General features: G+C 36.8%; 1 protein-coding gene across 2 annotated transcripts in view; it reads left to right on the forward strand.

Annotated features, from left to right (window-relative positions):
- SEMA3C (semaphorin 3C) overlaps positions 1-15,801 on the forward strand; it is a 122,931-nt gene extending 107,130 nt beyond the window's left edge. For both annotated transcript variants that reach the window (XM_074869866.1, XM_074869867.1), the window contains 5 exons: positions 2,162-2,203; positions 3,426-3,583; positions 6,539-6,606; positions 9,793-9,923; positions 11,871-15,801. In XM_074869866.1, the coding sequence (XP_074725967.1) occupies positions 2,162-2,203; positions 3,426-3,583; positions 6,539-6,606; positions 9,793-9,923; positions 11,871-12,284 (813 nt within the window). In that variant the 3' untranslated portion in view covers positions 12,285-15,801. The remainder of the gene's footprint in view (positions 1-2,161; positions 2,204-3,425; positions 3,584-6,538; positions 6,607-9,792; positions 9,924-11,870) is intronic.
- Positions 15,802-16,265: the final 464 nt, after the last annotated feature.

Below are 16,265 nucleotides of genomic sequence, written 5' to 3' on the forward strand. Positions count from 1 at the left end.
CTACGTTTACTCTTCCAATGTGTATGTTCACACAAACACTTTGTTCTAAGAGACTTTGGCAGAGCCAACTGTGACTTGATAAAAGATCATGTAAATGTGCATACTGTAAGCATGATACCACCCAAAGAGGAATATAAAATGTCCACTGTTATGAAGGCTGTAGATAGCTGGAGTCCTTTTTTTCTTCTGTATTTAAGTTGTTATTTTTTATGTTGTTATACTGGCTAGAAGGATTTTGATAATCACATTTTCACAAGGTCATGTTATAGCGGCTGCCAGACGGCAACTTTTATCATTGGCATCACATATTGAGACTGTCGCTATTTACAGATGGAATCTAAGAATTTTGTACTTCTTTGATTATCTGATAATCTTCCTGATTCTGAGCTGCGGAATGGAAGCAAGGTCGTGTTGGTTTTGCTTAACTCCAGTTCTTCAAAGCCACATGCCTCTGGAGTCAAGAAAGCTACAAGCTTAACACAACATAAACTGAAAAGAAACACAAACAACTACAGAGAGAAATAAGGGAATAGCCTCTGTCAATCACTCTGGCATGTAGCAGCTTGTAATAACCTAAAGAAAATGCTCATCCTCATGTTGAAAAATCCCTTTCAGATTTTTGAATGGGCTATTCTTTAAAACAGGTAATCTCAGAGCAAATGGTAGCATGCAACTATAAACTTAGTTAAGGCTTTTGTCATGGACTTTTCTCTATTTCACTGATGGGATTAAAAAAAAGGAAAATTTAAGCTTTTTTATCTAGACAGGCAGCATTAACAATTTCTTTAAGAAAAGAATTCACTCTGTGTTAACCCTCATAAAGGCATAATCAGTCTTCCTAGGCTTTTATTGAAGACTTCCCTTTAAAAAAGATATATGTGAGTAATATCACCTAAAGAGTACCCTTCACCCAAGTATTACTAATTCCATTTACTGAAACGTAAATTAATACAGCAAGAAGGTAAGTGGGCTGAGAGGAATCCTCACCCTAAACCTAGTTTCTGGGCCTCTGTGCACAGACTTTTTTATCCTGAAACTAAAAATCATGATATTGTAACCTCTACCATTGCAATCTGTGCAGGCAGCATGGCAGTATTTTGATGATTCTCTCCAAGAGAGCGGGAATGAGATCACCGTCTGTGTGCTAGTAAATATCGAGAGTAAGCAAAGCACTGATTCCTTTCCAGAGTATAAGCAAGGAAAGGAGAATGTGGCATCAGATCCAATGTTGCATTTGACCTTGAGTTCTGGACAGTTCATGAAATACTACAGCGGCTCTAAACTCCTTCAAACCTTTGACAGTTCACATGGTTCACAGCCGGATTTTCTAGTCCTGGCCTCCCTGCTGTCCTTGTAGTTATTGCAATTAATCCTAGCCCACCGTTATGGCTTTTCTTTGTGGCTGATCAAATGCTAAGTCTTAAAAAAAATGCTGAACATTTTATTACTATCAGTTTTACCATTTGTTTGGATGAGAATAATTAATTGCTTCACCACCTTAAGGCAGTGAATGTGATAATTCCTTTTCTAGTTCTTTAAGGTTTGGTTTGGACACAGGCAATAATAGACTGCAGTGATGACACACAGTAGTATACAGTACTGTCTCGGGGAAAGAAACATTCAATAAAACACATGTCATTTTTAATATTCTAGTCATTGATAATCTGAATGTATATGTTGGATGGTAACCAAACTGTATGCGCTGTAGATAATGTGTAGGAGAAATGTGATATACTCTTATCTGGATCGTGGTAAATACGCATGAGCTATTCTATGATTTTTCTTTATCGTCATTGTCAAAGAACAAACATTGTTTCTTATTACAAAGTGAGAGTAATGGCTTCAAAACTCATTGCTCCTGTATTGCTGAGGTAACACAGATGCAGGTTAATTAGAAGTGTACAACTTTTTGATGCACATAGGTAATAGTAATGCAGTTGAGTTTAGACAATACATTTTGTGAGACATTAATTGTATATATGTCATTTGTTTAGTTCTGAAAATAACAAAAAATTAGTAGGAGTGAGTGATGCCTTTCCAAAATACAAAAAGTTATAGTTTTCTTAGATATGACTTAGTTTTTATTGAATTTTAAATTTTAATGTGGGACAGTATTAACTAGAGAATCCTTGTAAACATGGTTTGGAATTTTGTCTTTCAGAGTAATTCTCCTATAACTACAATGAAGATTTCATCTAAAAAGGTAAAGAGAAGCGGAATGCTTACTTAGTGCTTATTAGTTGAGAAGCAAATTGACTTAAGGATGTTAGAATACCAGTTGTTGTGCAGCAGGCAGATTTTCCATGAATATGGAGAAACTTGACTGAAGTTTGCATGAGCTGTTTATATTCCCCAAGCCACTAAGAAAAACAACTTCTATTCATTATATATCATTTCTATTTCTCTGACAGTGTCATTTTTGTTTTGTTTTGTTTGACAATTAAGGAAAAAAAAGTACTAAAAGAGGAAATTTGCCCTCCTCTTTTTCTTCTGTAAGTCCTAAATAGAAATTTTCCCTGCAAAAAGGCAGTGTTGGGGCTGTTGGGTCCATGGTGCAATTGTGTGTGTGTGTTTGTTTATTAGATGGCAATAAGAATGATACAAACAACTGAGAGGATTTCTACTGAAATGTTAAATATCCAAACTGGAAATATGTGTTCTATGATTTTGCAAGCAACAAGTTGCTCAATATTTTACAAAACTACTAAGTAAACATTATTCACTAAGTTAAATTCAGTGTAATTTTTTAGGTTTAGACAAAAAGATCAGGGGAGTTTCAAGGTTTTTGTTCAATACTAATTTATATTTTAAGAATAATTGATTAATTGTTTCTGAGTAAAACAGTCATTTTGACCTAGATTTTGGTGGTGACCTATTCACTTTGAACTTACTTTGCAAAAGCTCTCATTTATTGTAAAAGTTCTTTTGGCTTATTTTTCCAGGTGTATAAGGCTATCAAAGTCTGGCCCTAAGCTTCAATATAATCTATAGGTTTTATGTCTTGGAAATCTATGCACTGGAGAATCCAGCTAGGAACTCTGCATAATATTGTGACTGTATGTAGAGAAAATACTTAGTTCAAAGGCTTGAGCCAATAATCCTCACAGAGTAAGAACCAAGTTCTCAAATCTGAGCAATATATATTCACTCAGCCTGTCTGTCTCAGAACAGAACAACAACACTCAATGTCCAAAAAACATTAACATTCCCCAGTGTTTCTAAGTGTTTTCTAACAGGAAGGTGGAAATATTATAGGCTTGTTCACCTGGGAGATTTCTGTTTATCTTGGGTTTATATATATTAGTGGCTCCCCTCTTGGTCTTGAATTAATTCCAAAATTAATTGAAAGGTTTTTAGGCATGTTAACCGAGTCTCCGGTGAAGCTCTTCCACATCTGAAATAAATCTTTCCATTTCCTTCTACAGCAACAGTTGTACGTGAGCTCAGATGAAGGGGTCACCCAGGTATCCTTGCACCGCTGCCACATCTATGGGACTGCCTGTGCTGACTGCTGCCTAGCCCGAGATCCATACTGCGCCTGGGATGGCAACTCCTGCTCCAGGTTTTATCCCACAGGAAAAAGGTGAGCAGTATTAAGCAGCCCAGTGAAGTCTGCAAGGAAAGAAGGCCTTTGTTCTGCTATGTAGCCTGGGGTGTTGTAATGAGAAGTGGGAGCATGTACAAACAATACCTCTGTAGCTACTGGGGTTGGCATTGTTCATCATGAGGAGGGTATGCAGCAAGAGTGTATAATAAAGAGCTTGCCTTTTCATATTGAAAGTAATGGACTGAAAACAAGAAAAAAAGCCCTATTCCTAATCATAAATATTAATCCTGTCTCATGCACACAAAATCAGTGAAACATTTGTTCCTTTTGTTTAAATTCATTTGCTCACTACAGATGTAATTATGATAGCCCTAAATACAGCAGAATATCTCTCAGGCTGTCTGAGGAATAAAGTCATTTATTCTTTTCGTTTCTCATTTGCTCCTAAGTGAGAAGAATTATTTCCAGGGAAATTTTAGGCAAATGTGATTTCCATGTAATGCCTGCAGATTTGGGGTTTTTGACATGAGATTTATTAAAGCAGACAGGGAAAGCAATTTCTCTTTAATTTACAACAGAGCTAATAGTCCATCTCATAATTCTTATGCAAAACAGGAGCCTCTTTCCTCCTCCCAAGGGAAATATTTAATAGCAGGAAGCTGCAGTGAGCTCTTGTATTACTAAGATTTCACTTCATATACAAACAAAGCTACAGAATACACAATGAGGTATTACTGCAGAGGAGACAAACCTTTCAAAGGTGTGCCAGAGCTTTACCCACTATGTGCCACCGCTCACTGCCTGCACCTGAGCTGAAAATGCAGAAGACCAGCTACAGTTAATGGGATTTACTCCTTTACCTACATGGTGGGAGACCGTAGACAGAAAAAGGCAAAACTTGGCTCTGCTCCAGTGACCCAAGCAGCTGATGACAATGTCATCCCTTAGGATTAAAGACAATTACTTTTGTTATTGCAAAGTTTTCTTGACTCATTCCTTATTTGAGATTAAAAGGTAAAGCCCAACCTGGCCATGTAGGAATTGGTAAAGTGCCTGGGGCTTTTACTGCTTTCACTCAGCATATTCAGCCTCCAGTCTGCAAACTGATTGTTTTCTTCCATGGAACAAAGGTCAGAGGATAGGGGGAGGAAAGAAAAGAAAAATCCCCAAGTCTCAGACCACCTAACTCCTACACTAACATAGCTGTCGAAAGATATAATGAGCAGTCAGGTATACCCAGTCTGTGCAGTTTCCAGTGGATTCCTTTCCATCCCCATTATATACACCCAAGGTTATTTCCACTGGGGCTTGCTTTCATGCTGACATTTTGTTTGCAGTTTGCTTTTTATATCAAACCAAAATAAACACCTAAAACTGTATGGAAAAAAAAAAAATCTGTTTTTCATATGTGAAGGAAATGAGTTGTCCCTTTATCTAAGAAGAGAGAAGGATAAAACATTGGTAATTAGAGCCAAATCCCATAGTCTAGACAGTAGTATCTGCTGGACACATTTGTTTATTTGCTTCTTTTGACACTTCTGTCTCCCATGGATTACTGTGGTTCCTCATCCAACATTGACTTACCTCAAAACACCTGACAGTATTATCTTTATTTTCTAACCACTACCTTCTCAACTTTTTTTTTAGAAATATCAAACTGTAAGTTTACATTCTCAGAACTGCTTAATGCAAGTGGCATGCCATTTCTGACAGTGTGGAGCAGCTCACAGTAGCACAGGAATCCTGAAATTCACTGAGAAATTCTTCATTGTCTCCTTTGACTCACATAAATAGTTCACAAGGGTTAAGATCCCAAGGCATAAGAAGAAATATTTTTGATGTTAAACATCAATGGAATGTCAGAAATTACTCCTTTGAAACATCACCTTTCAAATGTTTCCTTTTAAAATAATGCAGTGAAGGATCAGGTGACATGGAATTATAAGCACTGTCTCTGGGTGTTTTTTCAGTACCTGGTATAATATGGCCATAGAGGCATCACCCTTCACTCAGTGGTACTGGAGCTTCAGGGGCTTTTTATGGTTTCTGATCTTGCGAGTCATTGTGCACAGTTCAGAATACAGCTGTTACATATCCCAGCAGCATCCATTTGCAACAATCTATCACCAGTGTATTTTTTTGTTGAAATTGATAAATATGGAACTAATTTAAAGAATATTCAGCAAACAAAATAATATAATTTAAGAATAAAAAATTCATGTACCAGGTTTTCATGCAGTGGATTCTGTGAGCTGTGACGTCCTAGCTGGTGAGGACTGAAATGCCAGTATTTCCAATCCCAATAAACTCCCTAGCTACTTTGCTACAGAACTGTGATTTTGCATTTGTCATCCAAATAATATAACAAAGTCCCATTTAGAAGTATTCTGAGACTTGGTGAGTTTTAAGTATCTTTTGGAAATATTCACATACCCTGAAGTGGAGGACAGAACTGAATTTTAGCTGTCCACCATTCTGGATGAGTACTTCAGTCACTCTGCTACCAAGATGGCTACAGGCACCAAAAATAAAGCGCCTGCCAAAATCAAGGAGGGAACATGCACTATGTCAATTTTCTGTTGGTGCATTAGATATGAGCACTGTGACTCTTGAACATCTCATTCTTAGGTGTGTTTGCCTTTATGAAGAGTTCCAGCTGGGGGTTCTGGCTTTGAATATTATGTCTTGCAACAGTGAACCTATGTCTATTTCATGCATCACCTCTAACCCTTCCATCTCTATACCTCCATTGCAAAACTACTTTATCTACCAAAAGTGCAACCATTTTAGAAACTTCAACAAACTGATTATTCACTTAAACAGTATCTTCACTAGCAAGCTTGCGAAGAGTAAAACACACTCACAGTAGGTCATGAACTATCCCTAAGAGTTGATCTAGTATAAAAAACAAAACAAAGCCACAAATAAAAAAGTGTTTATTCGCAGTGTAGCTATCTTGGAATAACGTTTTGTTTTTACAAAATATTTCAGGAGGAGTCGTAGGCAAGACGTGAGACACGGAAACCCTCTGACTCAGTGCCGAGGTTTCAACCTGAAAGGTACTATAATTTGGAGATCCTCATGCTATATAAAGAACACATGGCTTTCCTTTATGTGATTCATCGTAACTCATATTATCTTTGTGGTTTAATGGTAAAGCATAATTATTTTCCAGGTCTGAGTTTTGTTCTGATTAGATTTGAACACCTTTCCTTGCACTTACATGAAACTTGCATATATATGATAAAACTATGAACCGTGAAATACATAGTCATCACTGTCAAGCTGAAAGTGTTGACTAGAAACAGGTACAGTTAATTTGAGGGCTGTTCTACTTCTAAATCCATTCAGTCTTTTTTAATTCCTTTTCATCATCTAAGTCTTGGACCTCAGAATTATTCTGCATATTTGAGGCCATAATGTCTTTTGGAGCACATCTTTCAGCAAACAGCAGGTGCTCGACCTCTTCTTTTGAGTTATGATTATTTCTTGCTCCCTTTACAGGGGAAAATAAACAATTCCAAATCTCTTTATGAAGTCCCATATTTCCAGCTGTGCAACTGTTTAGTCAGCCTGGCATGGTGTGGGTGGACAGGGGAGCCAGTGCTCTGCCCTCCCAGCTACCACTTTCTCCAGATTAATGGACACCAGTCAAATATTGCCACAGTCATAGTAAGAGTAGACACATACATGAAGGCAGCTTAACCCTCTTCAACCCCATGCATGTCCGAGCTAGGCTGTGGCAATGTATGCCATCAAACCAAGGAAACATGTTACAGAATTATGCTTCTTTCACCTCTGTTTCTGAGCCTGCATTTTGAAGTGCATTCTCATCTGTACCATCTGGAGACCAAATGATAGATCTGACTGTAAATTTTTGTTTAAATTTTTTTGAGTAAAAGAACAATGCTTTAAGAGTTACATGTGAAACGTTCAGTTAATAATAATTCCACTGAAATGGTCTCCTGTGCATCTCAGAAGAATCTCCTGGATCAAAACAAACCACAACAGTCCATTGGGTGTAGGTCCTTCAGCCCAAATGTGGCTGATCCTGCTCTAGCTGCCAATCTACAGTGCCTGCGGGTCTTTCCCCATGACTCAGTATTAGGTCATTTATATGAAGCTGAATAACTTGAACAGGTAATTACAAAAGATGACCCCACCATTAGAGTATTCACCTGAGCTCTGAGAGATCCATATTAAAGCTTAGGCTCTGAATCATGAAGTAACTTGAGCTGCGTGTCCTACCTTGCAGGCATGTGCTGTGACCACTCACCCATTGTCTGTCCCAAGGGTGGGTGTCTCCTCTTTCAATGTGGAAAATGTGAGAATGTCAACTCTCTGCTTTCAGGGCTGAGGGGAAACAAATGTTTAAACCTTGACAGTCTTGTGAGACAGGTTTCTTGTTTTCCAACCATTTTTTTTAATGTGGATGTATTTATAAGCTTATGTGTTTTAGCAACTTTATAAAGAATGTTTTGGTGACAGCAGTGGGATATAGCATAGGTAGATGGTAGTTGTTTCCCCAGTGGAAAAAAAGATAAAAAGAAACAGCAACTTAGACTCTTCCAAAACATAATTAAAGCCATTTATAGAAAACCTACTGCATTTGGGGAAAAAATGAAATCTACCTAAAGGACAAAAGAGCAGAGTCAGGCAGTAGCAAGAAATCTTCCAAGTTCATAGGGAACCATAATCTTGAAAGGAAGTCTTTAAACACGATAGGTTGCATGTCTTAGACCTCTCAGCATGTATAAACTCAGTATTTTTGGCATATTGCAACTTTTAAATAGATCATCAAAAACTAAGGGGCTCGTATGATTGCTTTTCAAATGTTCTGTTTAATATTGTTATGCTTGTGTTAGCCCTTATGGCCATTAGAGAAATGCATTTGTAGTCTCAATCTTTTTCTTAGCATGTATAAGTGGTAGTAGTATGGAATAGGTAAGAAGTTAGATATATATTGATCAATTAAACAGACAAAAATGCCTTTCTGTGGTACACCTAGTTCCAGTGTACATAAAAATAATAACATGTTACAGCTCTGATTCTCACTGTTCCACAGCTACAGATAGGTCAGCCCACAGATGAGCTCTTTGCTAGCTTAAGGTCTTTGAATGCAAAATACTTCCACATTATTCTCCTAAAAGTTACAATTGATTTTGGTACAACCTCATAAATGTTCTAAAAACTTTGAAGGACTAGAACCAAACAAAATCTCCTTTCTTTAGTAGAATATAGTCCAATTTCACAATCAGTTGATGAAAGAAGCTGAAAAAAATAGGAGATAAAGTAGAGTCTAAGGAAAACCGGTCTTAGGACTGTGCAAAAACAAAGTTTGATTTTAGACATGTCAACCTCTAGATATTTGTATTCCTCATACTATTTTGTATCTATTGTTCCTTTAAAAAAAAATATAAAAGATACTGTATTTTGTATATGATGTAAGGTTTTAAATCTGGACGTGTGATGTTTTCAGGACAAATATTATGATTTGGGCCAAGCAATGAGCACATAAATGTTCCTATTGGTAACTGCCAATTGTTCATCTATCAAGACTATAAAGGGGCATAACAGGTCTAAGCGATGACATATGCTCAGCACTTGCCCAGGTGTTGCTGGAGTGCTATAAATCTGTCCTGCTCTCTGTTGCTGGCCTGTCTACGTGTTCATTGCATTTCAGATTTAGAGCCAAGTCCCTTCCTTGCTTGGTAGGAGAAGTGGAGGAGTGGGAGCCAAGTCTGCCCTCTCTCGCCTCTCCCTGATACTGCACGCAGCTGGAATAGACAGAGCCTTCTTCAGGGCGTGCTGCTGTGTTTTGAGTCATACAACCATATTCCCACAACTCGTAAACGGTGAAATGTGAAGAAATATATTAAATGCTTCATTCTCCTTTGGATAGTTCTAGACAGTCGTTCCTGTAGTAGTAGAGAATGAGATCATTTCAGGGAACAATATCCCTGAGCTCACTTATCCCATCAACAGAGTTTACCAGCCCACAGGTATCCTACTTTATCAGAACAGACCATGTCAGATTGAAAACACCGGTATTTGGAATGGATGTGCTTCTTCATATTTAATTTCATTTCCTTGAAAATTTTTTGCCCTAAATTACTTATTATTGGCCAATACCAGATATACTTCATTTTACCTGTATTGCAAACATTTTACCTGTATTGCAGTTACTGCTTTCTGTATCAAATCACCATTCACTGTAGCCTGACCTGTTTTCTTTTTCTTTCTAGCATACAGAAATGCTGCAGAAATAGTTCAGTATGGAGTAAAAAACAACACCACTTTTCTTGAATGCACACCCAAATCTCCTCAGGCTTCTATTAAATGGCTACTACAGAAAGACAATGACAGGAGGAAAGAGGTGAGTAATGTGAACAGTAGCTCTGGAAGGGACCTCAGTCAGCATCTCATTCGTTCCCAGACCAAGGCGAGGGAGCGTTTGTGTTTTCATCAGACAGTCTGGCTACAGTGAAGCTGCAGAATTTGTGTGGATGCAGGACAGTGACCAGCACTTACTCATATAAATAAGAACAGACTCTTCAGTATAGCTGGGACTTCACTCCCCAGCCCCAGTGATTTCTATCGGACCAGAACGACTATCAGAAAATTTCTGTCAGCCCCTAAAGTCAGGGAACTAGCTAATGAATTTTTCCTTCACACCTTACTAATTGCAAACTGAAGGTTTGCAGCACTCAGGAGTTCCTATTGATCTGAGGAAACAGGCATAAAAGCAATAACCTGTATAAAGTTCAGGAAGAAGTCAGCATGCAGTAGCCCTTCTGTGCTATTGAAGAGATAAAAGGCAAAAGTGGGAGAAATGTGAAAGGTTTCTTTAGCAAGAAACTAGTCCAGGCTAAGAACACATATTGACAAAAGCATTTCCCCACCATGGTGCAATCACATTTTCCATTACTGCACTCTCTAAGGCTCTTAAGTTTTAGCAGTGTAATATACAGTATGATTGTTTATGGGGAATGTCCCTTCCTTAAGTAATATAAAAGGGGAAAAAATCCATTTCAAATCCAAGGCAGTTTCTATATGAATAAAAAGGAACATCTTTTGAAAAGAACTATTAAGTAATATGGTGTCCGTTGATAGGTTATAAATACTGAAAAGCATTATTCTCATATCAGGCCATTTTCCAAAATCAGAGAGGACTTATAAGGCTTTCAGAGTCTTTCATGCTGTTTTTCTCACTTTTCAAAGACTCAAGCCATGTTCTGGCAGTCTAGGGGCAATTCTTTAACCCTTTGCTTCAGCAGAACATCTCCCTTTTTTGTTCTTATGTTCAATAACTGTATTAGAATCAATGCAGTTTTAAATAACAACAAACTAAAGCAATCAAAGGATTAATTACATTTCAAGCCCTCAGATTTCTGGAAGTCTTTAGCTTCACAATGTCTACAGAAGTTTACAACAGAATAGCATAATAAATAAATGAATTCCCAAGAGAATCAGGTATAATGCAAACTGTAGTGACAAACCAGAAAAATCATTCATAAAAATACCAGCACTGGTATTCTTTCATAATGGGTTAAATTAGCGATTTTTACACTTCACAGCTGATACGCAAAGGGACATGTGCACAGCCATTTATAATGGGATGATAACTCAACAAGCTGTGGTAACTTGTTTCCTTCAGATTATGTGACCATCTCCTGGGACTGTCCAGAGTCTGAAACTAGAAAGGAAATAGGAGAGTAGAAAAATTTCTCTTGGTTTCCTATAAGCCAAGTCCCAGCTGAGGCCACTGCGATGAAAACTTTTACACCAGGCTATAGACTGCAGTGCAGATAGAGTCCTTCACAAGTTAGCCCCAGGAACCTGCTTAAAGTCAAAATATTTAACTAGAAGCCACCTTGTGTTCAATACCAGATCAGCCCCCAGTTCTGCACCTTTCTTCCATTGAGTCTCAGCAGCAATCTCTGATGCTGGAAAAGACATTCTCGGGGATATAACCCTGCAAATAAAAGTTCATTTCGTCAGCTCTGCTATTTGAACATTATGAAAACTATTCTTTCGTGTGATCTCCAGATTTGCATCTTTGTCTTCATCCCAGTCAAATCTATTGTAACATAACACAAAAATACTGAAGTCACTTTCTTCAGTGACACTTACCTACCTTGAGATAAGTTCTCTCCTAACAGTAGCAATAACAGTGGTCTCTAGGAGATGTGATAAAGCAAAATATAGTACCTTTAAGAAACCCTTTAAGAAAGAGGTGTTTGAAGTGAGACTTACCAAGAGGTCCAATACTGTGTTGTTTCGTAACACTCTAAAACATTCCTTCTGCCTTTTTGCCCGTTAGGTCAAGCTGAATGAGAGGATCATAGCTACTGAGCAAGGACTCCTCATTCGCTCTGTCCAAGACAGCGACCGGGGGCTTTACCACTGCATCGCAACAGAGAACAGCTTCAAGCAGACCTTAGCAAAGATCAATTTCAAAGTGCTGGATTCAGAGATGGTGGCCTTCATGACTGACAAGTGGTCCCCTTGGACCTGGGCCAGCTCTGTGCGAGCGCTGCAGTTCCACCCAAAGGACTTTGTGGGAGCTTTCAGCCACTCAGAAATGCAGATGATCAACCAGTACTGTAAAGACAGTAGACAGCAAGGTCAGCAGAGGGAAGAATCCCAGAAGATGAGAGGGGACTACAGCAAACTAAAGGCCCTTATCAATAGCAGAAAAAGTAGAAATAGAAGGAATCAATTACCTGGATCTTAATTTTATTTTGTAGTAATAGATATCTTTGTCCTCACTGTAGGGGGCTTATATTTGTCTATTGAGAACAAATTTGAGCAAATCTGACAAAAAAATTAAATGAAAATCCAACAAGCCTCAGAAAAGATCCCTCTCCCAATAAAATGCAGTGTAACTTAACTAAAGAAAATAATTCAGAGCATTTTCTTTCCTAGATGCTTACTGACACTAGGTTGGGCTCTGTCCGAGAAGCAGAACTGGGTATTCATCTTAAACCAGATTCACTTTTAACATCTTAGTATTTAATTACAGCTGAATAGAAATTTTTTTTAAAATAATGCATTATCTTGCAATTCTGGAACTGTACCAACCAGACCGGTAGTAAAAAATCTGGGTTAAGATGCATGCTCAAAGTAGGATGGTACTAAGATTTCCTTGCACTGTATTTAAGAACATGAGTTTCTTCTTGTTTACTGCTCAATATTGGGTTTACAGCTTTCACTCATTGTTCAAATCATGTGAATGCATGCTGATAGGAAGCAAGTAAAGTATAGTAGAAATGTTTCATTCATTCAGAGGTCAAATGAAGGAACAAGTAGAAGAAAAAAAAATAATAAATTTATACTTTATCGGAGGAAACACTGATTATTGTGCATAGTATGAGTTGTAATAAATTAATGAGTTCTGGAATGTAACTTAAAGTATCTCTGCTCATATTGATTTTTATTAAAATAGGGTGTCCTATAACACTATATAGCTTTATAAGTGGCACAAAGCTAACATGAGAATGTTCATTATACATATAATTTTGAAAAACACCTAAGTGACTTAGGTATTTTAGCTATTTTTCAAAGAATTACACTCCAGTTTATTTCAAAGGACAGAATGTGGGTACACTGTATAGTGTTTACTCAGAAAAGAAAATCGTTGTCTTTAATCTGTTCCATGATTAAATTGGAGCTGGTCTGCAATCTGGAAACAAGTCATGAGTGTCTCTGAAAATTTCAAAATATTATTTTTTCAACTGTTTTCTCAAATTTGCAATTACTTTAACTAGAATTTTTAAATTAATCCATTTCCATTTTCCAGTCTTTGTACCCTTTCTCTTTTCAGTGATATTTTCACAATTTTCACTTATTTTCAGTTTTCTGCTGAAAAGAATATCAGGAAAAGAAAAGGGAAAAAAAAAAGAATGAGGGAAAAATAAAACTGAAAAATGGGTTTGGGTCAAAAACCAAAAGGTATAACAACTTGAGCATCATGTTTAAACACAAGTATTTTTGTTTAAGAAGCAGCTGTCAAGTCTAATGAAGTATGTTTAGTTGAAAATTGGGTTAATGTGCATCAAGCCATCCTGTGAAAAACTATCACTTTTTTGGTTTTTGAGCAACACTAATGCCAAAAACCAGGGACAAATCTTCCTCATTTTACTATGTAAGACTGTTCCAGAAGCCACTGAGTCTGTTCAAAGGAGACAGATAACAGGGATTAAAAATGTATGAGTACCTTAGAAAAATTGTGGTTTATTCCATGATATTTTCTGATAGTATACAAAAATATAAACTAATGTTCAGCTCAAAACTGAGCTATGTTAAGCTAAAAAAAAAAGAAGGTAAATTTCTGGAAAAAAAAATGAATGAAAATAATTTCTGAACCCAGAGAGGATAAGAATTTTTTTTTAAAAAAAAGAAGTTGTTAGTTCCAGCAGTAACAGATGGATACAGTATTTTAAAACCTAGTTTTAAATGTTTTAATGGGTCTTTATTGAAGCTCTTTGGGCATTATTTTCATTTTGCTTCTATCAGAATACTCTGGGAGAAACTCTACAGGGTGTAGGAGAATACCTCTGGGTTTGTGCCAGTGTAAATTAAGATCTGCTGCAATGGAGTTAACTCTGATATTTACCTGATATCAGTTAGATGTGTCACTTTATCACCACCTGATGCAGAATAGCTGGGAAATGGGCCCTGATTGATCAAACCACTTAAACAGTGTCTCTAAGTTCCTTTGATACTGGTGGGAGATCTTTGAATTTAATTTGTTTGCTTACAGCTTGCTTCAAAGGGGATGGCAAAACCAGCCTGCTCATATATTGCCATGTAGTTAAGTGCTTTCCTTAATCAAGGCCTAAATGCATATTTCTGCAGTATGTAGCCACTGGTATCTAAGGTCCTTCTTATGGATACCATTGGGAGACTTTCTCTTTGACTTCAGTGAGCTTAGATCTGGCCCCAAGAGCTGGCAAAGCAGACTCTGGAGGAAAAAAAAAGAAAATGAGATGGGTAACGGAAAATAAGGGTTGGGGGTTTTTTGCCATCTGACTTTCAGTGCAGCAAGCTACTTTTTTTTTTTTTTTTTTCTGAGAATGACTGACTTCTGAAGTGTGTGACAAACCAAAAACTGAGTGCCACAAAATAAAACTACCTCCTGGAATGACATTAGTGCATATACTCTGTATGCTGCCATGCTCTTCCTATTTCCCCAGCAGATTCACTGCAGAGTTAGTTGATATTAATGTCTATTGTGAGGATCATAATTGCTTCCAGATGGAATACAGTGATTAATAGGTATTTAAGGGTACGATTTACCCTTTAAGTGGTTAGGTACAGTGATATTTGAATAGGCCCCCATTAGGCCTCAGAAATTATAGTTACACTGTTTTCTAATAGAATATTGGCAATAAGGGATTCCGTTAAAACAATCAGCATAGCTCAGAGTTACATATGATTATAAAATAATATTTTTAAAGCTGCTTCATATACCATTATTATGGTATGACTGTTTAAGGGATTATACTTAAACTAACATTTTTCCTGCTGCATGAAAACTTCAGCATATATATAATAAGCTTCTGTCAGTGCATAACCGGTCCAAGCTTCCATGCTTTAGCAGCCTTCCCCTGTGTATAGTCAGGAGCCATATTTTCAGCTGGTATAAACTAATGTAACTTCCTTACTGTCCATTTAGCTACTGTGGTTTATATCAGCTGAGGGTTTGGCCCTAAATGTACAGAATAGACAAACTGCAATTTTTATTTGTTTAAAGTAGCCCCTCTACTGTAGGTAACACCAAAACTTAAGACTGTAATATTGTTTGTGCTATTTAATACTTCCTATTTTAAGGATTACTAAATAATGTATATAATTTTATTCCTTAAAAAAATAAAAAAGCAAAATGACTTCTAGGCATAACTTCACCAAATGTAAAGATATGTTCTCTGCTAAGAACTTCACTGGGTACTGATATTTTTTTGGCTATTTTTATTTTGTGTAGTTTGTAAAGTTTGCTGAAATCTTGACCTAACAATGTGTTCTTTGCAATTGTTGTTACTGTAGATATGCGTGTTTTATTAAGAAAATCTTGTTTTTAAAAGTGTAGGTATGTGTATAAGTTCCTAGCATGATGAAACTGTCATTACAGTGAATATGCATTATATAGTGTTTAAGAAAGAACAAAATGTAGTTTAACATAGTGCTATTTAATTGAATATCTAAAATACTATTTGCCTGACAAAATAAAGTGTGTTGCAACAACTTAAAAATTTGTTGGTTTTCCCTTTATAGATGTGTGTTAAAAACAAGGAACTTTTTTTATCTGAAGAGCAATCCCGTAGACTTTCTTAAACAAGTGTAAGAAAATACTCGAAGCATCAGATATTGCAGCTGATCAGTTCTGAGCCCTGCTCTGGGCCAAAGAGTCACAGCAATTCATGAGGAGTCAGAGATAAATTCTTTCAGAAATTATCCCATATAAAGACCTTGTATAAGCAGGTTAATCTTTATTCATTGTAAAAAACAAAACAAACAAACAAACCAAAAAAAAAAAAGAAAAATTGGTTTTCTACTAGAAATATAAAGTCGATCAGAAATGTCTGACTAAAAAAGGGGAGTGAAGTGTAAATGTTTCCTGCTTTTATTCCACTGAGAAAAAAAAAAAAAAAAAACACAAAATGACCCCAAACAAACAAAAAACCAAGCTCATTCTGTGAAATCCTGCCGATGAAAC

Source organism: Strix uralensis, chromosome 5 (genome assembly GCF_047716275.1).
Source record: "Strix uralensis isolate ZFMK-TIS-50842 chromosome 5, bStrUra1, whole genome shotgun sequence".
Taxonomy (NCBI): domain Eukaryota; kingdom Metazoa; phylum Chordata; class Aves; order Strigiformes; family Strigidae; genus Strix; species Strix uralensis.